Genomic DNA, 20,582 nt, shown 5'->3' with positions numbered 1-20,582 from the left:
CGAGTGCATCTGTTTTCCGGCTGCTCCGGGAGCCGGCAGCAGAGGAGGTTTGAAAGCAGTGCAGAAAGAAACATTCATCAGTGTCAGGAAACACCCTGGGAGCTGCCCATGCCGCCGGCTCCGGGGGTTTGTCCCCCTTGATGTAGGACATGCTGACAAGGGCCGGGGCGGCGCCCGCGCCGGAGCATCGCCGGCGTCGCCGGGCGAGGCCATAAAATACCCGCAAAATAAAACTGTCAAAGTCGTGTCAGTGCTCATTTAAACCCGCTCTGCTCCACCAGGAAAATCCAGGCCCTGCTACTGAGCGGGGCACGGCAGCTGTGGGGGCCGGGAAGGCCCTTCCTGCTGCTGAAATAATCAGGGGCGGCTCCGATGGATTTGCCATCGGCGCTGGGCTTGGGGAGAGCTGCAGGCAGTGCAGGGGTGGCTGCCAGCACAGCCCAAAGCTCTGCCTCAGTCCTGCTGGCACCCAGGGAGCTCGACAGGAGGGATTCTCCTACAAAATCATGGAATATGGGAAGCCCGGGGAGGTTTGGAGTCCCCATCCCTGGGGGTGGCACTCAGTGCTCTGGGCTGGGGACAAGGTGGGACTTGGGACTTAAAGCCCTTTTCCAACCTCAGTGATCCTGGGATTCTGTGTTCATCACACCCATCAGGTTTTCCAGAGAAGCTGTGGCTGCTCCTGGATCCCTGGAAGTGCCCAGGCCAGGCTGGACAGGGCTTGGAGCAGCCTGGGACAGTGGGAGGTGTCCCTGCCATGGCAGGGGTGGCACTGGATGGGCTTTAAGGTCCCTTTTATCCCAAACCATTCCATGATTCCATGATTCAATGACCTCCATTTCCTCCCTCCTCTGAGGATGAAGGGAGATAAATGGGAAAAAGGGCCCTGAGTGAGGTTTGGGGGGCACAAATCTGCCCTGCAACCCCACAAACGCTGCCCTGCAGCCCCACAAGCGCTGCCCTGCAGCTGCTGCCTTCACTCCAGCCTGGGCCAGTCCTGCATTCGCTCTTTCCCTGCTGGGAGAAGCCACACAGGGGCTGCAGTGTCATCCCTGCAGGGTTTCCTCTGCAGGAACACAGAATTCCTGTCAGTAACGGGAGCGTCACTGAACAGCCACGTCCCTGAGGGTCCAGGTCACCTCTCCAGGATGATGGGACACTCCCAGGCTGTGCTGCCTGACTGCTGTCTGGAATTCCCAAACCATTTCCACCTCCAATCCCACATCCACCTCCCCAAAATGCTGATTTTATGGCAGTCTCCTGCTCCACGCATCCCTCCACCTGCCACTCTGATGCTTTGGGATTTCCCTTCCCTAAGTGGCTGCAGAGCACTTCCCAAGCTGGACCCATCTCCAGATATTCCCAAAATAAAAGTGAGAAAAGGGAGAAAACCTGGAGCCCAGGAACATTTCCTTGCCATGCTCAAAGTGTAAAAGCTGCAGTGTTTAATACCCACTGGAGCCCCTCATTTCAGGGCTCACAGAGTTTACAAGCTCTGCCAGTGTTTATAACCTGCCTGGGTGCCTCAGTCCTGGAATTCTGGGGTTTTCCAGCTCCTTCAGCCCTGCTCCCTCTTCCCAGGATTCAGGGAGGGGAGGTGCCACAAACTGCCACCCCCAAGCCCATCCTTGCAGGGCTGACAGAGTTTGGGCAGTTCTGGGTTTCCACAGAGATCTCCTGGCAGCTGGAAGGGCTCCACAGGTCTGGGAGCCTCCCTGAGGCAGGAGATGGAGCCTGCAGGAATTCCCTGATCCACCCGAGCCACCTTCACCCTCTGGGGAGGCTCCAAGCCCCAAAGTGGCCTCTGCAAAGAGCAAATGTGACCAAGCCCTTCCCAGGGCTTGGGCTGACTCCACAGATCCCAGCCCAGGAATGAAGTCCAGTCACTTTGAAATGGGCAATCAAATCAAATCCCATAGAAAAGAATCCCAGATGCCATTCCCAGTGTTCCAAAGCATCCCAAGGGGAGCAGCAGCTCCTCACAAACACCACTACAAACCCAGCTCTTCACACCCATGGCGGGGCTTTTCCAACCAAGTGCTGCTTTAACTGGAATAAAAATCCTGAAGTGACCATGATTTAATATCAGAGACACCAAACAGACCCCAAAACCTGGGGTTTTTCCCCTCCTGTGGGCTAAATCTGATTTTTGTTTCATTTGATTGTTGCAGCTCTGTTCTGGAGAAACAGCAACAGCTTCAGGAAGGTCAGGAAGGAGCTGCCTGACCCTACCAGGATGTCCCAGATACTCAGAGAAGGATGAGAAGGATCTGTGGGGCAGAGGAGCCGTGGAGAGCTTGGGAGGGGTGATCCAGCCACCAGCAGCTTCCCGGGATTCACTGAGCACACACGGGCTGTCAGCTCCTCCTGCTCCCTGGGAAGCAACTGGCACCAGCTCCCATCCAAAAATGGTTCCAAACTGAAGGATTTCGATGGGATCTTGGGCAGGAATTCCTCCCTGGCACAGATTCCCAGAGAAGCTGTGGCTGCTCCACCCTGGAGGTGCCCAAGGCCAGCTCGGATGGGGTCGAGGGGAGGATGTCCCTGCCCATGGCACTCCAAGGACGCTCCCAGGAGATGGAAAACCCTCTCTGCTCTGAGATCAAAATCAAATGGATGATTTTCTGAGGAAAATGGGACAAAAGGGTCCTCTGGGCAACTCCTGATCCAACGGTGGTGCCAGGAGAGCACTGCTGGGGGACTGAGCCACCACAAGGACCCCTCTGGGCATCCCCACCGGGCTGGCCTCGGGGTGGGCAGGCCAGAAAGGCTAAAAATAATCAGCATTATTTTTTAAAGCCACGTTTTCCCCCCAGCAGATGCCCGGCAGCAGCTGCCCCGCGGCGCTTTCGGGAGCCGCTCGTATATCAGCCCCTCCTGACATCCCCCAACTGGACGTGTTAAAAATTAGCAGCAATATTGGAGTTGTTGGGACGGAGGCCTAAATCTCCCAGACAGCTGTAATTAGTTCCAGAGGGTGCAGCTGTCTCCCTGCAACAGCTGAGGGGTTCCAGGGAAGAAAAAAACCCAAAAACCCAGTGGTGGTTTCTGTTAGAATTAATGGCCTGACAAGGCAGGGAGGGGTGGGAGAGGGATGAAAGAAAGAAAGCAAAACATGGGGTGTCTTTTTGGGTTGTTGGGGATTTTTGGGGGGTGTTTTATCTGGAGGTTCCCTGCTCTGTTGTAAATCAGGTGGGGGGAAGTCCAAATTCACCGGGGTAACATTGCTCCAGCATCGCTGCTCTTGCCCTGTTGGTGGCAGGGAGCATAATAATAATTATAATAATTAACCTTGGCCTAAATTTAGGGCATCAGGGCAGTGTTGGGGTTGTTTTTGAGTGCTGCTGGTTCTGAGGCTCCTGCAAGGTCTGGTCCCACAGAGCTGGAGCATCCCACGGGCAGCTGAGCCCCCAAATCCCCTTGGGCAGGGGCACAGGGGGGATTTCCCTCTCTGGTTTTTCCTCTCTGGTTTTTCCTCTCTGGGTGGGTTGGAAAGGGGGGTACAACACCAAGGGCACAGCAAAGTGTGGGGGAAAAAAAAATCCTGGCTCCAGATGGATCCAAGGCTGGAATTCTCCCTGCCAAGGAAGAGAGATCCCATGGCCACCAGATTTCGCAGCCTGGAGGAAATCCTGCCGGCTTGGGATGAGCTCTGCCTTCCCTGAAGTACTGAGGCTGTTTTTCCCCACAGAAAACCCCTGAAACTTCCCTTCAGGACCGTGGAATTGAATTCTGGTCACATCTGAGAGATTCATTTCCACCTAATCCCAGCGATGCCTGGGTTTTGCAGGAATTCCCTCTCCCTGCTCTCAGCACTGCTCCAGAGCCACCTTCACCCTCTGGGGAGGGTCCAAGCCCCAAAGTGGCCTCTACAAAGTGCAAATGTGACCAAGCCCTTCCCAAGGCTTGGGCTGACCCCACGGATCCCAGCCCAGGAATGAAGTCCAGTCACTTTGAAATGGGCAATCAAATCAAATCCCATAGGAAAGAATCCCAGATGCCATTCCCAGTGTTCCAAAGCATCCCAAGGGGAGCAGCAGCTCCCTCACAAACACCACTACAAACCCAGCTCTTCACACCCATGGCGGGGCTTTTCCAACAAAGTGCTGCTTTAATTGGAATAAAAATCCTGAAGTGATCATGATTTAATATCAGAGACACCAGCCAGACTCAAAAACTTGGGGTTTTTTTCCCCCTCCTGTGGGCTAAATCTGATTTTTGTTTCCTTTGATTGTTGCAGCCTTTTCAATGGCGTGTTCAACACTTCTTAATTTCTCAGCCCAAGCCCTCCTGTTCAGATTTATGAGGGCTGGGCTTTTATGAACTATCCACTGCCTCAGAATATTTGGGAAATCCAAATTCCCCAAACATCCCCAGCCTCCAGGTCCAAGCTTCCCACTCAGCCAGGCTGGGCCCTCAACAATGCCCTCATTTTTAATCAGTCACCTGTTTCTCATTTGAAGTTTATCACACTTGAAAAAATACTATAATTTCTTGAGTTGTAAAGAGCCCTCCAAACTTTGGTCTCCGAAATTTCATTTCGAAGGCATTAACTCATTCTGAAAGTCCCTTGGCTATTGAAGGTGTAGAGTTTCCATTAACAGAGCAAACTCCGTGGAGGATGGAGCCCAAGGTTCTTATGGAAAACAGCCCCTTCCCCTAATTATTTAGTCTAGCAGGGAATGAAAATAATTAAGTTGCAAAATTCCCTTTGGAGTGGAAAGAGGGGGGGATAATGGTTGGAAAATTAGGAGTTTTTTCCACCCAGCTACTGTGGTGGGAATGAAGGGATCCCTAAGGCTGGCAGCAAACTTTCCCCTCAGCCTGGATAAAAGTCCAGGATTAAAGAATTGCAGGGTAAGGGATGGTTTGGGATGGAAGGGAGGTTCAAAATCATCCAGTTCCACCCCTGCCAAGGGCACCAGGCCACGGAGGGCAGGGTTATGGGATACTGGGAGGGAATTCCTGGCTGGGAGGGTGGGCAGGGCTGGGATGGGATTCCCAGAGAGGCTGTGGCTGTCCCTGCATCCCTGGAAGTGTCCCAGGCCAGGCTGGACAGGGCTTGGAGCAGCCTGGGATGGTGAAAGGTGCTGGGGTTGGACGTGGATGGGCTTTAAAATCCTTCCCAACCCAAACCACTGCAGGATTTTGGGATTTTTACCATCCTGGGGTTTACAAAGCACCTCAGGGGAAATGCTTTGGTCAAAGTGGGAAGTTTCTGTGCCTCATCTGGAGAAGGGGTCTCTCCTCAGAAGGTCTGGGGGATGCAGGGCCCTAAAGCTGGAAAACATCAGCAGGATCCCGGGGGAATTTCATTCCACACAGAGCTCTGGAGCTGCATCCCTGTTTGCAGTGCATCCTCACAGCCTCGAATGGAAAGCATTAGCAGGAGCATAACATGGCTTGAGTTGATCCAAAATGCCCCAAAAAAATGTTTTCTCAGCTAAAAATAACTCCATCAACAAAACAGACGCTTTTGGGACAAAATTCCTTTTGTGTAAAACCTCGGAGCTTTCCTCTGTGCCTTCCCCTGGCTGATGTTGGCTTTGTCTCTTCCTTGAAAACACAAACAACTCCAAGTGTCCACAAACTCAGCAGCTCCTGCAGGGCTGTTTTGTCTTTGGAACACCTCGGGAGGTCTGTGCCAGTGGTGGGGTTTGAGCTGAGCTCCCCAAGAGAACAAACCCCAAACACAAACCCCAAACACAAACCCCAAACACAAACCCCAAACACAAACCCCAAACACAAACCCCAAACACAAACCCCAAACACAAACCCCAAGGCTGAGGGGCAGCAAACCCCAGCAGCAGGGAGCCCTCCTGGCCAGGGGCAGCCACAGCCAGCCCTGGGTGGGTCTGTGGGAATGGGCTCATCCCAAGGGTCCCTGTGAAGGGATCGAGGTGCTGGCAGCACTTTTGGTGTTGTAGGAGTTTCAGGTTTCCCAATTTCTGTTTCCCAAATTGTTTGTAGTGGTTTGAGTGCTCACTAGAATTATTTGCTCTTTTTCTGCTGTGAGAAAAGGAAAGCAGGCTCAAACTTTAAAGGGTATAAAGACAGGTTTGCTAACTGAGCTACAAGAAAGAAAAAAAAAATTAATAAGAATCAGAATAAAACCTCCAAAACACTTGGTCTCTCCCACAAATTTCCTTCCGTTTCTCATGGACAATGCATAGAGATAAAACTTGGAATTTTGGTCAGTTTACCACCTATAAAAAAGTCTTTCATGAGTTAATTTAGAGTGAGAAGTCTCTTTTGGTCTGCTGTGGACATTTCAATATTCAGAGCCAGTCACGAATTGTTTTTTTCCACAGCTTTCTTCAACCACTACCAAAGCAGCACAACATCCATCAACCCCTCCCTAAATCCCATCAAACAAACCCCAAGGGGAGGCTCCTGTGCCCTCAGGGATGGGAGCAAGGGCAGATTCCAGCTCTCACCTCGGGGGTAACTCCAGCCTTACCTGGGAGGGTCCCTGCCCGCGAAGGGGTTGGTGGCCAGCAGGGACAAGGTCTGCTCGTCCTGGGCCAGCAGCTTCCCAGCCAGGTGGATGAGCCACTCGTTCTGCTCGTAGGTCTTGGGGAGGGAAGAAGAAATGGAAACCTTAGGAACTGCTGGGCTTTTCCTGGAGTGGGATTAAAGATTTCTGTCCTTGGGGAGAGGTTTTGGCGGATTTGGGTGGAAAATGGTGAATTTCTCAGTGTTTCAGCACACGGGATCCTTGAGGTCCAGACAGAGACTGGCACCCTCAGGGAGCAGGGAGAGCTTTCCTGCATTTGCCTCATCTCATCTGCCAATTCTGCCCCCAGATGTTTGATTTAAATCATTTATTTAGCAGCGAGCCCCACAGGGGAACCATAACAGCACATTTTCTATGGCTAACCCATCCATCCTTTAAATCCAGATTGCTTTCCCCTGGGAAAAGGGTTTGGGTCGGTTCCCTTGTGTTATCCAAAGGAAAACAGCAGAAAAGTGCCTTCTCTGTTCCCAGTTCCTGTCTCCTCTCCATTTCCTGCTGTGTGATCCATCCTCTTTGAATTCCTTCCTCGTGGAACCGCTTCTGGAGCAGAGTTTGACTCTGAATTTAGGCAATCCCGAGGAAGCAGGGATTTGGACTGGATGATTCTTATGGATGGATCCCATCCAGCCTGAGGCACTCCCTGATCCTGCGATTCCCCTCCCTGCAGGAATCCTGCTCTTTGCTCTTGTTTAAAGCATTTCCCCCACTTTCTGTGACTTTTTGTGACTTTCTGTGCCTCGGGCTTGGCGTTCTCCTTTTCCTGCTTCCCCCCCGGCTCCTGGGTGGATTTTGGAGTGCCAGCAGCAGGGGACACTGTGGGAAAGGGAAAGCGGGAGCTGTACCTGCAGGGCAGAGCGCAGCCCGGGGCACAGCTCCGCTCCCGGCCCGCTTTGTTATTCCCGTCGCCAATGGAAACGCCAGAGAAACCTGGGAAAACACCACGGCCCATCCAGGGCAGCTCTGCCTCGCAGGGTTTCTGACCCCATTTCGAGGAAAACCACAGCTACTGCAGCCAAAACCTTCTCAGAGTGGTGCCTCTCCCCCTCCTGCCTCCGTCCTGCCCCTTCCATCCCCTCACCCAGCAGGGATGGGTGCTGGGGACAGGGACGCTGCCCCAGCCCTCTGCCACCTCCTGGCACAGGAGAGGGACAGGGGACAGAGGGCACCGTGGGACAGAGGCCACCTCAGTGCTGGCACCACGGTGTGGGCAGGGAGGCCCGGAGAGCCCTGGCACAGGAGCCTGGCACGGTGTGGGATGTGCCCCACAAACCTCAGCCACCTCCAGGGAGGGCTGGCAGTGTCCCCAGCCCTGCCCCAGGCCTGGCTGTGTCCCCAGGGGTCACTCACTCCCAGTCTCCGTGTCCCTCAGCACCTCTGGGATGCTGGAGGTGCTCAGGGATTTGGGAATTGCCACCCTGGGGATCCCTGCCTGGGAGAGAGGAGCTCCCAAAAGGTGCCCAAACCGCAGGGATGGGACACCACAAGTGACACCTTCAGCACCCTGAGCCTCCCCACACATCCCTGTGCTCCGGGTGATGTTAAACATCATTTCCAGCAGGGCCTGCGAGATTTGGGAGCTGGGAAGCAGCAGGAGAATGGGAACAGGAATCAGCAGAGACCCCGAGCCGGAGCCCCCAGCCCCTCCAGCCTGACTGGGAACCGGGAGGCTCCAGGAAGGTGGGACCGGCTCCCCTGCTCTCCAAATCGTTAATTAGCAAGCTCCGTGCACACCAGAGCTGGACTTCTGGTCTGTAAAGTGTTTTTCTTGTAAAATTTACAGCATGTCTGGCCCCGGTGAAGTCTGCGGTGAGAAATTTCCAGGCGGTGCAGCCCCCGCGCCCCTCCCCGCACGGAGCCGGGGCTGCGCTAACGACCCTGCCTCGCTCATTACTCTGGAAAGCGATACCGAGGAAAAGGGGGAGAAAAAAGAGTCCGGGAGGTGTGGGCTGCACCCAGGGAAGCGTCACTCCGAGGGGATCCAGCGGGATCCAGCTCCGGGCTGGATCTGCACGGTCGGGATGGAGGGATCCGAGCCTGAACACAGAGCCTGAGCATCCCGGGGATTAATTAGAGGAGGAAAAATAGCGCAGGATAGATGCACACGCTGCTGGGGGGTGGGCAGGCCTGTTTTGGGGTCGTTTTTAGGGTTTGGCTCTTCCAGGAGCACGGGAAGCAGCCGGGGCTGATCCTGCACATCCATCCCGAGGATCCCGGGGCTGCTCCATCCCCACCCAGACCGCGGCTCCCCCCCTGCTCCTGCCCTCCCCGGGGAGCAGAGCTCCCCCCGGGCCGCACGGAGCCCGGGCTGCATTCACACTGGGATTACTGGGGAAGCAGAGCCTGCAGAGCCTCCGCAGGGAGCAGCACCACGGCCTGACCCTGCCCGGGCACTCCCGGGGAGCTGCAGCCCCCCAGGGCAGGAACACGCTGCCTCGGTCATCCTGGGAGAGTTTTCACTCTGTTTTAGCAGTTCAGGGCCCCAAACACACCAAACCCCACGGCCAAGCCAAATGCAAAGGCAGCACAGCAGAGCTGGGGGGTCCCAGAGTGACACCCCAAAGCCAGAGCCTTTCTCCGTGCAGATCCAGGAGAATTCCAGGGGCAGCTCTGCAGCCAGACCATCCCCAGCTGTCCCTGCAGCTGGGACCAGCGCCCAGAACCTCCAAAAATCTCCTTCAGGTACAACAGAGTGGACTAACAAAGAACTTTGGGCACTTTTCTGCTAAGACTCCCCCAAGCCTTGAACTCCTGATGGGTTTCAGCCTCAGGCAGACACTTCCCCCCAATCCTTCCATGCCAGTCTCACCCCAGATTTTGGGAAGGGGATTTGCTCCTTCTCCCAGCCACACTGAGGAGCTCAGCACCACCTCTCACCTCCCCAGCAGCGCTGCCCTGCAGCTGTTGGCGCTCCCTGACCTCTCCACTCCGACACTTTTCCAGGGAATAAACACGGTGTTCTCACCTGGAACATGTTCACTTGTGTCCAGGGGAATTTAACAACTGTACAGCACTGAAACCCAAAGCTCTGCTAAGCCAGGCACCAGCGAGGAGCCGGAGCAAAGCAGCCACAGTAGCAACCAAACTCTGCTGATAGCAAAGCCAAGGGAACGTTATCATCCCAAAAAACCCCACAGAAACCCCCTGTGCTGCAGGGAACCTGTTCCCAACTGAAATAATAATAATAATAAGGAGGCTTTTCCTTGAGCTTTAATTGGTCATTTAATGAAAAAGGACTGGGGATTAGTGTGGTGTTTTATGGAATCTGGGGCTGGCACGGGCGCAGGAGGAGGCCAGGACGAGATGCACATGTGGGAACAGCTGGAAACCTGGCACGGCAGCCCGGGGTTGTTATTCCACGTGGTCGGGAGCCCTGGGCGGTTTCAGGTCGGAGGCAGTGGCTGCCAGAGGGGCAGGGCAGGTTCCACTTGCCCTCTCCTGGTGTTTTGTGTCCCAGCTGAGCCGGCGTGGAGGCACCACGGGAATGGCACCGTGGAATTGCAGCGTCCTGGGCACTCCCAGCCCGTGTGCTCTGCTGTGGCACTGCTGGGGTGCAGCACTGCTGCCACGGAGCTGCCAGCAGCAAAAACCCCACAGAAGGAGGCCACAGTTCCTGCCACGCTTTGCTGTTTGATGCAATTCCAGCTCACTGTCACTTGTCACCGTCCTGCTGTCCAGGGAAGGTCTGTTCTATTACCTCCAACCACCACGTGGAATCATGGAATGGTTTGGATTGGAAGGGACCCTAAAAGGTGGCAGTGCCACCCCTGCCATGGCAGGGACACCTTCCACTGTCCCAGGGTGCTCCAAGCCCTGTCCAGCCTGGCCTTGGACACTTCCAGGGACCCAGGAGCAGCCACAGCTTCTCTGGGAATTCTATTCCAGCACCTCCCCACCCTCTCAGGGAAGAATTTTTTCCTGTTTTCATCCCTTTTTTCTCTGAGTTTCCCAAAAAGCCTCCAGCCCAACGTGCAGTCACTAAAAGCCATCTGTCCATCCATCCCATCAGAAAATCCTTGGGAAAGCAGCTGCTCCCTGAAGGAGGCAGGAATAAAAGGAGAGAGCAGAGCAAGGCTCTGGGGAGCAGCTCCTCCATCCCACCCATCCAGGGAAAGGCCACACCTGGCACAGCTCCTGCAGCACCTCTGGCTGCAGGAAGAAAAGTCCCTTTGTTCCAGAGCGGGGTCTGGGCAGGGCCAGGGGACAGGAATCATTCCCTGCACGGACAAGGTGCAGGAATTCCTTTCTTTATCTGTGTTTGTGCAGCCCGTGGCACGATAGGATATCGGGCTGCTCTGCCATTCTGGACACTTCCCTGGCACTGCTCCTGCTGGAGCTGAGGCTGCCTGTGCAGCCAGCCTGGAATTCTCCGTGGCCACAGGGAGACCAGAATCCCAGGGAAAAGGAGGGAACAAACCCTTCCCTCTGCAGAGTGCTGCCATGGAAAATGGGAGCGAGCTGAGCCCGTGTTTGGAGAAGGGGGAAGGAGGGAAATGGGGAAGGCTGAGCTGGGAACAGGGAGCACAAGGCTGGGGGGTGGTTACGGCACTCTCACCTCCTCCTCGGGGCAGATTGTCCCTCCAGCACCTTCTGGTGCAAGACTGAGCTAACAGCAGGCTGAATCCCACAGCTGACAGAAATACCAACCTGCCTTCTCTGAAACGGGGCTGCTCTCCTCAGCTCTTCCAGCTCAGGCAGAACCTGAAATTTCCACCCAGGGCAGAACTCAGAGCACCAACCCTGCTGCTGGGGGCTCTCTCTGCTCTCAGGAAAGCACCTGAAGAGTTTTTATAAATAACTTTTTATAAATAACTTTTTATAAATAACCTCCTCTCTGGAAAGTACACACTGCATCCCTGAGCATCCCAAGCTCTGCTCCACAGCAGGTTTTCCATCCTGGGACTTCAAGGAACAATCCAACAAACTTTAAATCCCATCTGAGGACAGCAGTATTTCGTTCTTTTGGAGCAGTTATGATTTGATAAACACCAAGAGGTGCCTTTGTGTTGGCCACGCAGTCCCCAAACAGAATAAACACCCTTCATGCCACAATAAGGAAGGGAAAAGCCTTTCCCTTTGATTTTTGGTGGACAGCAAACCTTTGGGGCAATAAACATCCAACTTTTGTAGAACCCACAACATCCCAGCACCAGCAGAGCTGACAACTCGAAGCCCCCAAAGTATGAGCAGTGTTTTGTTCTCTGGATCAGCGATGCTGAACCCAGGAATTGGAATGATTTTTGTGCCAGCCCAGCTCAGTGTTGGGCTGTTCCTGAAATTCCACCATAAACCAGAAGTCAAATAATTACAGGAGGGTTGGCACCAGTAGCTGCAGCACAGATAAGCCTTTAACAATTTGCCACCAGGATCTTTCTGCACTAACACATGGAAATGTCAGGGGAGGGAAAGTTATCCCTAATGCTTAACCTCAATTTTGTGGGATTAAATCCCATTCTGCCATTTCAGCTGTTATTTCCTCCCTCCTCTGTGGGTGCCCAGAGAAGCTGGGGCTGTCCCTGGATCCCTGGAAGGGTCCAAGGCTGGGTTGGGGGCAGCTCCCAGTGGATCCTGCAGCCAGTCCAGGCTGGGAAGCTCCTGGGGAATGCCGGGCTCATTCCTCAGGTGCTGATGGAGCCTGCCAGAAGCAGCACCAGGGGATGGGAAATGTCCTTCCCTCCAGCCCGGGGCTTTCCCAGCCTGTCAGAGCTGGGGATGTCAGCTCCATCCCTGGCCACAGCCCCGGAGCGACGGCAGAGCGGTGCCAGAGACACATCCCAGAGCTGGGAACAAACCAAATCCAATCCAGAGGCTGGGCTCGCTCGGGTTTATGGGCTCTGTAAGCTCCCACACGGGGTTTGCACAGCTCCTCTGGCTTCACAAGCTCCTCCTGGGCTTTCAGCTCCTGCTCCTCATCCTCTCTGCTGCTCCAAGGGCTGGGCAGCACCCAGGGGCTTCTCTGGCTGTGCAGCACACGCAGCCAGGCAGGGAGCTGGCAGCACATCCACAGCTCCCCGTGCTCCAGCCGGCCAGTGGCCATTCCAAACGGGATTTACTTCCATGCTGAGGCAGGTATTGACATGCCTGAGCATCCCACGCTCACTGCCCTGCCCGGGCAGCTCGCCTCCCCACTGCTTCCCACAAGATCTATCCCCATTCTCATATTTTCCACAAGATCTATCCCCATTCCCACTATTTTCCACAAGATCTATCCCCATTCCCATGTTTTCCACAAGATCTATCCCCATTCCCACTGCTTCCCACAAGAGTCACCCCCATTCCCACTGCTTCCCACAAGATCTATCCCCATTCCCACTGCTTCCCACAAGATCTATCCCCATTCCCACTGCTTCCCACAAGATCTATCCCCATTCCCACTGCTTCCCACAAGATCTATCCCCATTCCCACTGTTTTCCACAAGATCTATCCCCATTCTCATAATTTCCACAAGATCTATCCTCATTCCCACCGTTTCCCACAAGAGTCACCCCCATTCCTGCTGTTTTCCACAAGATCTATCCCCATTCCCACTGCTTCCCACAACAGTCACCCCATCCCCACTTTCCAGGGTTTTTTTTTCTCCTTTTGTTTCCAGATCATCTCAGCAGGATCTGGAATTGCTCCGGGTGATTTCTGTGTGTGCTGGGGTGGGAATGATGTGGGAATTCTGCCGTGGGATGGAGGGAGGGAGCACCAGAGCCCCCCCAGAGCAGGGGGAGGTGGCAGACAGGATCCAGGGGGACAGATCCACCCCACGGGAGGAACGCACCTCCTCCTGCCACAGCAAAGACACCCTCAACGCTAATTACTGCTAATTAGCTGTTGTGGACACACCTCAAGAGACCAAGAGGTGAACACGTGGGGGGAGCTTTCAGTGAATTAAACACTAAAAATAATGGATTAAACAGTAATAATAATGAAACAAACACTAATAATAATGAAATAAGCACTAATAATAGTGATTTCAACACTCATAATAATTAATTAAACACTAATAATATCGAGTTTAACAATGAGGATGCAAAGAGGCTGAGTTATTTCCTCCTCCTCCTCCCAGGTACACCGGCACCTGCATCCCTCGGCACAGCCCACACTCTGCTCTGCTCTGCAGGACTTCTGTCCCATCCTCGTCACCCTTAAACCTCAGATCCCTTTTATTTTAAACCTTCAGGGCATTTCTGCCCTGAACAAAGCCCTTTTCACACCCTCAGACACACCTTTTCCTGCAGGAGCTGATTTCTCCCCGCTCAGAGCCCTCCCAAAACACAGCCTGACTTCAGCCCCCAGCTCCACCCAATTCCCCTTTCCCCAATTCCAGGCCCTGCTCCTGCCTGGAGTTTGGACCTTGGCTGGGTTTTCCTGAGGGATAAGCAGCCCTAATGCAGATTAAATGAAATTCCAGCACACACAAACCAGCGGGGTAAATATCAAACCGTGGCCTGATGTCACAGCCCAGGAATCCCAAAGGCTCCGAAATGAAAATACCACAGGGAAAGCAAACCCAGGAGTTTGGGGCAGAGGGAAGAAGATTTTCCAGGAGAGGATGCAGGGACAAAGAGAAAAGCTGGGATACTCTGAGATGGGTTTTCCTCACGCCACTCCTGTCAGTCAGTTTTGGAAATCCCAGCCCATGTCATGTGGGTGAGATTTGCAAAATAAGCTGAACAGGAATTAACATTCAAGCTCCCCCCCTTTATTTAATTTCTGGCTGTCACCTGTTTGCTGATATCACGTGGGGAAAGCATTTGGAGGCACCAATGTCCACGTGTGGGCAGGTGGGGAGTGGGAGCTGCTGCCCCCAGGGCTGTCCCCAGCAGGGATTCTTGGTATTGCTCAGAAACCCTTCAAAAACCTCACACAAAATTGCCAAGAGCTTCACTACAGTAGCACAGTCCTTTAGGAACACAACCTTTGTTCTGGCTGCTTTTTTTTTTTTAACATAATTAACTTAGCCACAGCTTCCAACGCTCGTCCGTGATCCCAACACGTTGTAAATCCCTGTAATTGGGTTTTTCCTGGTCAGGGAAGGGCCAGGCTTTCAGAGGCACCTACCTGGAAGGCAGCAAACCACATGAGCCAGTCGAGGCGGTAGTGGTACGGGGAGATGAGGCACGGCCTCCTCCTCAGGTCCCCGGGCTTGCACTTGAACTCAAACTCCTCCCAGACTGCTGTGGGGTCTTTGGGGTCCAGGCTGGATGTCCCCTGGAGGATGACTTCTGTCCTCTCCTTGGTGATGCTGTGGGGTGCAGCAGGAGGTTGTTATTTGGCTCAAACAGTGGAAAATCAGAATCACAGAATGGTTTGGGTGGCAAAAGCCCGTCCAGTTCCAACCCTGACACCTTCCACTGTTCCAGGGTGCTCCAAACCCTGTCCAAGCTGGCCTTGGACACTCCCAGGGATCCTGGAGCAGCCCCAGCTTCTCTGGGAATCTGTGACAGGGCCTCCCCACCCTCACAAGGAAAGGTTTCTCCCCATATCTCAACTAAAAGCTCTGGTTTTAGAGCTGTTTTTTTTTTAATCTCAACTAAAAGCTCATGAGAGCCCCCGTGGAACACGTGGAGTCACTGCCCTGGAGGTACAGTTGGATCCTGGGATCCAGAGAACCTCTGGATCCTGGGATGTTCCTCTCTCCAGCAGCAAACTCAAATTCCATTCCCTTCCTCCTGCCCCGCAGCTGTCCCAGCCCAGGGAGAGCTGAGATCCACAGAGAGGATTCCTGCAGGGCACCTGGGTCCTGCTCCGAGGAGCTGCTTTCCACGAGAACACAGAGCTATACAAACCACTAATAATAATGACTTAAACACTAATAATAATTAATTAATTATATACCACTTGGCAAAGCTCTCCAGCTCCCAACACCCTCTGGATTTTTCCTGCTTTCATTTTGCCTCCTCCAGCCCAGGGAACTGCAAATTTGGGAACTCACAACCTCCACCTTCTGCCCCGATGGCTCCCAGGGAGAGATGCTCCCAGCCTAAGGAATGCTGAGCATCTCCTCTCATAATTATTGTAATTATTCCCTCCACTGAGGAGATCTGTGGATTCTGCAGCCAAGTTCCATTTCACCCCCTGGGCTGAGTTCTGAGCCGTGGCTCGGGAACACCCTGGAAATCAGGGACACCAAATGGCCACTGAAAGCTGCTCCTGCTGTGTGACTGCAAACCTGTCAGCTCCACTCTCAGCTGCAATCCTCCTTTTATTGGTTTACACGGGCTGGAATTACACACACCTTACAGCAGCATTTCAGCACGTGCTCTGTGGGGTCTGGTAACTGCTGGAGCAGAAACCAAAGACTGGAGAAGGAAAAAGGACAGCAGCCCAAAGAAAACAATCTCCTGGAGCTTCACCACGCCAGCCTTCAAAGAGGCTTGGGGGTTATTTCTCTCTGTCTCTTAAAAAAAAAGAGGAAATTTTGGCATTTTCCACAAGTGTTGACGTTTTTAATAATTTTTTTCTAGTTTTTTCTCTGTCCACAGAAATTTCTGCTATTTGAAAAATTGAGGGGAAGATTATATTCATTTGATGTGTCCTCAGCATCTCCAGTGCTTGTGGTGGGACTCGTTCCTCCCCTTCACTGGGGAGGCCAGGCCTTTAACAGCCAAAATGCCTCACCTTCTGCAAAATCTACTTCTATTATTTCTACTTCTATTTCTATTTCTATTTCTATTTCTATTTCTATTTCTATTTCTATTTCTATTTCTATTTCTATTTCTATTTCTATTTCTATTTCTATTTCTATTTCTATTTCTATTTCTATCTCTATTTCTATTTCTATTTCCATTTTTTTATTGCTGGCTTCTACTCTGGTTCCTTGGCCCGAGCCCGTGCCAGAGCTCTGGGAACTTCCATGCTCACCACGAGCAGGTGGTGGCAAAGCCTGCAGAGAAGCCCAGCCCTGCTGTTGTCCCTGGTGATGCAGCCCTGCTTTCCCAGTTTTCCCAGTTGGAAGAGGCTGGGAGGGACAGCACATGAGAGGGGTAATGCTGAGCCCAGCCATGGCTCACCTAAGCTCCCAAAAAACCCAGATCTGGATGCTTAAACCCAGCCCAAACCAGTCTAGTTCCAGCACAGGTGGAGATGCTTTTCTTGTCCATCCCACCTTGCTCTGAGTGGGATTTCCTGAGCTGCCCCTGGCCCTGTCCTCTCAAATCTTCTTTTCTGAGGCCATTTTTGGTCTCCAGAGTTTCCTGGAGCAGTGAATTTCCCAAGCCACTCCTTGGAAAAATCTGCTCCCAAGAGCTGCTGTGGATGTCTCCAGGAGGGAGAGCACAGGAGTGCAGGGGAGGAGAAGCTCACCAGAAATAAAGAGAGAAAATATCCTGGATGAACTCTCCTATGGGTATTTTCATCCTGCTCTTACATTTGCTGTGTCGGTGGAATGAGCTGACTCATAAACAGCTCAGAGAAAATAAATTCAGTGGGAAAGAAACCTGCTCCTTTTCTCCCTATTTCTCATAAACAAATAATTCATAAATTGTAATTTAGTGGGAAAGGAACCTGCTCCTTTTCTCCCTATTTCTCATAAACAAATAATCCATAAATTGTAATTTAGTGGGAAAGGAACCTGCTCCTTTTCTCCCTATTTCTCATAAACAAATAATCCATAAATTGTAATTTAGTGGGAAAGGAACCTGCTCCTTTTCTCCCTATTTCTCATAAACAAATAATCCATAAATTGTAATTTGGTGGGAAAGGAACCTGCTCCTTTTCTCCCTCTCTCTCATAAACAGATCCATCACACACTGTATTTCACTGGGAAGGGAATCTGCTCCTTTTCTCCATCTCTTTCACATTCCAGGTCTGCTGGAAGGATTTCTCTGCAGGTTTAAGGCCCACAGGGGCTCTGGAATACCTGGGGGGAGCTCTGGCTGTGAAGGCCCCGTACCTGCCGAAGGCTCCGTAGGTGTTGACGATCCGGAGGGGGTTGAAGGAGGTGTTCATCACCTGCCTGGAGCTGAGCAGGTTCAGCACCACTGGCACGCTGAGGCAGGCGATGAGGAGCCCCAGGGAGATGTGCAGCACTCTGCGCACACAGGAGCCTGGGGGGACACGGAACAGGGCACAGGGGCTGATGTCACTGCTCTGCTTTCACTGCCACTGCCACTGTCACTGCCACTGCCACTGTCACTGCCATTGCCATTGCCATTGCTACTGCCACTGCCATTGCCATTGTCACTGCCACTGCCACTGTCACTGCCATTGCCATTGCCATTGCCATCCCCATTGCCATCCCCATCCCCATCCCCATCCCCATCTCCATTCCCATCCCCATTCCCATTCCCATTCCCATTCCCATTCCCATTCCCATTCCCATTCCCATTCCCATTCCCATTCCCATTCCCATTCCCATTCCCATTCCCATCCCATTCCCATTCCCATTCCCATTCCCATTCCCATCCCCATTCCCATTCCCATTCCCATTCCCATTCCCATTCCCATTCCCATCCCCATTCCCATTCCCATTCCCATTCCCATTCCCATTCCCATCCCCATTCCCATTCCCATTCCCATTCCCATTCCCATTCCCATTCCCATCCCCATCCCCATTCCCATCCCCATTCCCATTCCCATTCCCATTCCCATTCCCATTCCCATTCCCATTCCCATTCCCATTCCCATTCCCATCCCCATTCCCATTCCCATCCCCATTCCCATTCCCATTCCCATTCCCATTCCCATTCCCATCCCCATTCCCATTCCCATTCCCATCCCCATCCCCATTCCCATTTTCCCATTCCCATCCCCATCCCCATTCCCGTTCCCATTCCCATTTTCCCATTCCCATTCCCATCCCCATTCCCGGTCCCCCTGTGCCGGCCCCGCTGACTGAACCACCCCGACCTTGCCCAGGCCGCTATCGCTGCTGGGATCTGCCTTTCTCTAAATAGTCTGAGCGAGGGCTAAGAGGAAAAATGTCTAAAATGTGCCATCAATCATGGCCCTAATACAGGGAAAAACCGCAGCTGGCACCTGCCCCTTGCCGGGATCAGCTCCTGCTCCGGAGCCGGGCCTGGCCCCGCTCCCGCCTCCCTCCTGCCGCCCCAGCTCCCCCATCCTGAGGCTTCTCCTGCAGCTAAACCCCGATTCCCTGCAGGAATCCTCTCCTGGAAGAGCTGAGTGCTGCTGTGCCAGCCCTGGGATGGGTTTTCTCTGGATCCCAGGCCGGGCAGACACCGCCACGGGCAGACAAACAAGCAGAGGTGACCCCCAGGGGCTCCTTCCCTCGTGGCCCTCTTCAATTTATTTAACATGAGCAGCCCGAGGATCGGATTCAAAGCAATCGCGTGGGGCTTGCCCCTTTTCTCTGCAGGAGAGGGATGTTTATTTGAACCTCTCTCAGAAGCTATTAATAATTGTTTAGTCTGAGAGCGTTTCTGGAGAATCGTTTGAATCAGGCCTTCCCTCACCCCCTGTGCTGCTGTGTACGAGGCTTTGGGGTGTTTTTTTGGGTTTTTTTTTTGGATGGGTTGAATTTGTTTCCCTGTAATTCAGGAGCAGGTACAGGCACAGAGCCTGACTTGGCTCCTGAGCCATCCATGGCCATGCAGGGACTGCTCATCCTTCAGCACGGGGGATTCTCCCCCTGGCTTGGGGTCACAGCCACTCAGTCAGAGGGAAAAAGGAGGGAAAAAATAACCCAGATGGCAAAGATGGAGCAAAACGTGGGGACAGGAGCCAGTGGGATGTGGATGGGAAGGGGAGACCTCAGCAGGAACCAAACACTCCAAGGATTGGCCTCAGGAAATCAGGATGTGGCTGAGGGCACTCCTGCTGTGGTGGCCCAGGCCTGAGGGCTCCTCTGAGCACCAGCTCAACAGAGAAAGCACAGGAATTCTCCTCCTCAGCAGAGAAAATACACAGGAATTCAAATTCCCGGGGTGTTACAGACACCCTGCCCCTTCTGAGGGTGGGACACAGCCACAGCCGGGGTGGGATGAACATCCTCCTTCCCTGGACACCCTGGCTCAGTCAGACTTTCTGGAGAACATCACAGGAAAGGTGCAAGTTCCTCAAAACAGGATCTGCCTCCCCCTCACTGTGACTCCCTTTGGCTTCTCCTCCCACAAACAAGGTGCAGCCTCCGTGTTCTTTGGGACTGGAGGCACAAATGGAGTTGGGAGGAAAGCTTGAGACTTCCACAGCCTCTAAAGCAAAGCTCTGGGAGGGGAAAAGCTGATAAAAATTTATCCCAGCAAAATATGTGACATAAAATTTAAAATTTAATGAAGCTGCATTGCTGGAACTGCCATTTTTGGTTAATGAGCTGCTTCTTGGTAGGAAAGACTGGAGACAGATGCTGCCTCTTGTTGACATTTTTCCTTCCCCTGGCAGATGTTCGGGATATTTAACCCCACAGCTGTGATTGTTGTTGATATTACAGGCAATTTGTTGCTCATATGCGGTTTATAAAAACGCTGCAAACACCGCTCTCCATCTGTTCCGCAGCCTCCTGAGAAACATCCCAGCGCTGCCTCTCCTGGCTGGGGCAGCCTGGAAAGCTTGGAAGGGGAAATCAGCCACCTCCAGCCCTTTTTTTCCCAGTTACAACCCCCCGTGTTTGCTTTTCCACATTCATGGCATGAACGGCACTTTCTCCTCCTCCCTGGGTTGGGGAATTCTCTCCCCACCACGATGGTGGCCACGCTACCAGTGCTGGTGGCCACCAGCAGCTGCTCCAAGCCCTGTCCAGCCTGGCCTTGGACATTTCCAGGGATGCAGGGGCAGCCACAGCTTCTCTGGGGATCTGTGCCAGGGCTGCCCACCCTCACAGGGAGGAATTCCTTCCCAATATCCCGTCCAGCCCTGCCTGCAGCCAGTTTGAAGCCATTCCCTGTGTCCTGTCCCTCCACCCCTTGTCTCAAATCCCTCTCCAGCTCTCCTGGAGCCCCTTTAGGAACTGGAAGGGGCTCCAAGTTCTCTCTGGAACCTTCTCTTCACCATGCCTTGAAGGAGAGCAAATGTGAGAACCCAGCTCCTAACCCCACCTCAAGTCCCACTGGGTGTTCCATCCTTGACTTTAAGCACTCAAAATTAAAAAACAAAACACCTTAAAAAGCCACAAGTTAAATC

At 53.1% G+C, this 20,582-nt stretch overlaps 1 protein-coding gene across 3 annotated transcripts in view; it reads right to left on the bottom strand.

The window, feature by feature from the left end:
• Positions 1-20,582, bottom strand: part of LMF1 (lipase maturation factor 1) — a 147,735-nt gene that overhangs the window by 11,290 nt on the left and 115,863 nt on the right. The window contains exons 8-10 of one of the 3 annotated variants that reach the window (XM_063414229.1): positions 17,398-17,551; positions 14,565-14,748; positions 6,461-6,573 (exon numbers count right to left, since the gene is read on the bottom strand). In XM_063414229.1, coding sequence (XP_063270299.1) covers positions 6,461-6,573; positions 14,565-14,748; positions 17,398-17,551 — 451 coding nt within the window. Of the gene's footprint in view, positions 1-6,460; positions 6,576-14,564; positions 14,749-17,397; positions 17,552-20,582 lie in introns of all 3 variants that reach the window. The other 2 variants (XM_063414232.1, XM_063414230.1) reach the window with 2 other exon arrangements.

This window comes from Prinia subflava, chromosome 17, assembly GCF_021018805.1.
Source record: "Prinia subflava isolate CZ2003 ecotype Zambia chromosome 17, Cam_Psub_1.2, whole genome shotgun sequence".
NCBI classification, from domain to species: Eukaryota; Metazoa; Chordata; class Aves; order Passeriformes; family Cisticolidae; genus Prinia; species Prinia subflava.
The sequence above is the reverse complement of the archived record's forward strand: the minus strand, read 5'-3'. Positions and strand labels throughout refer to the sequence as shown.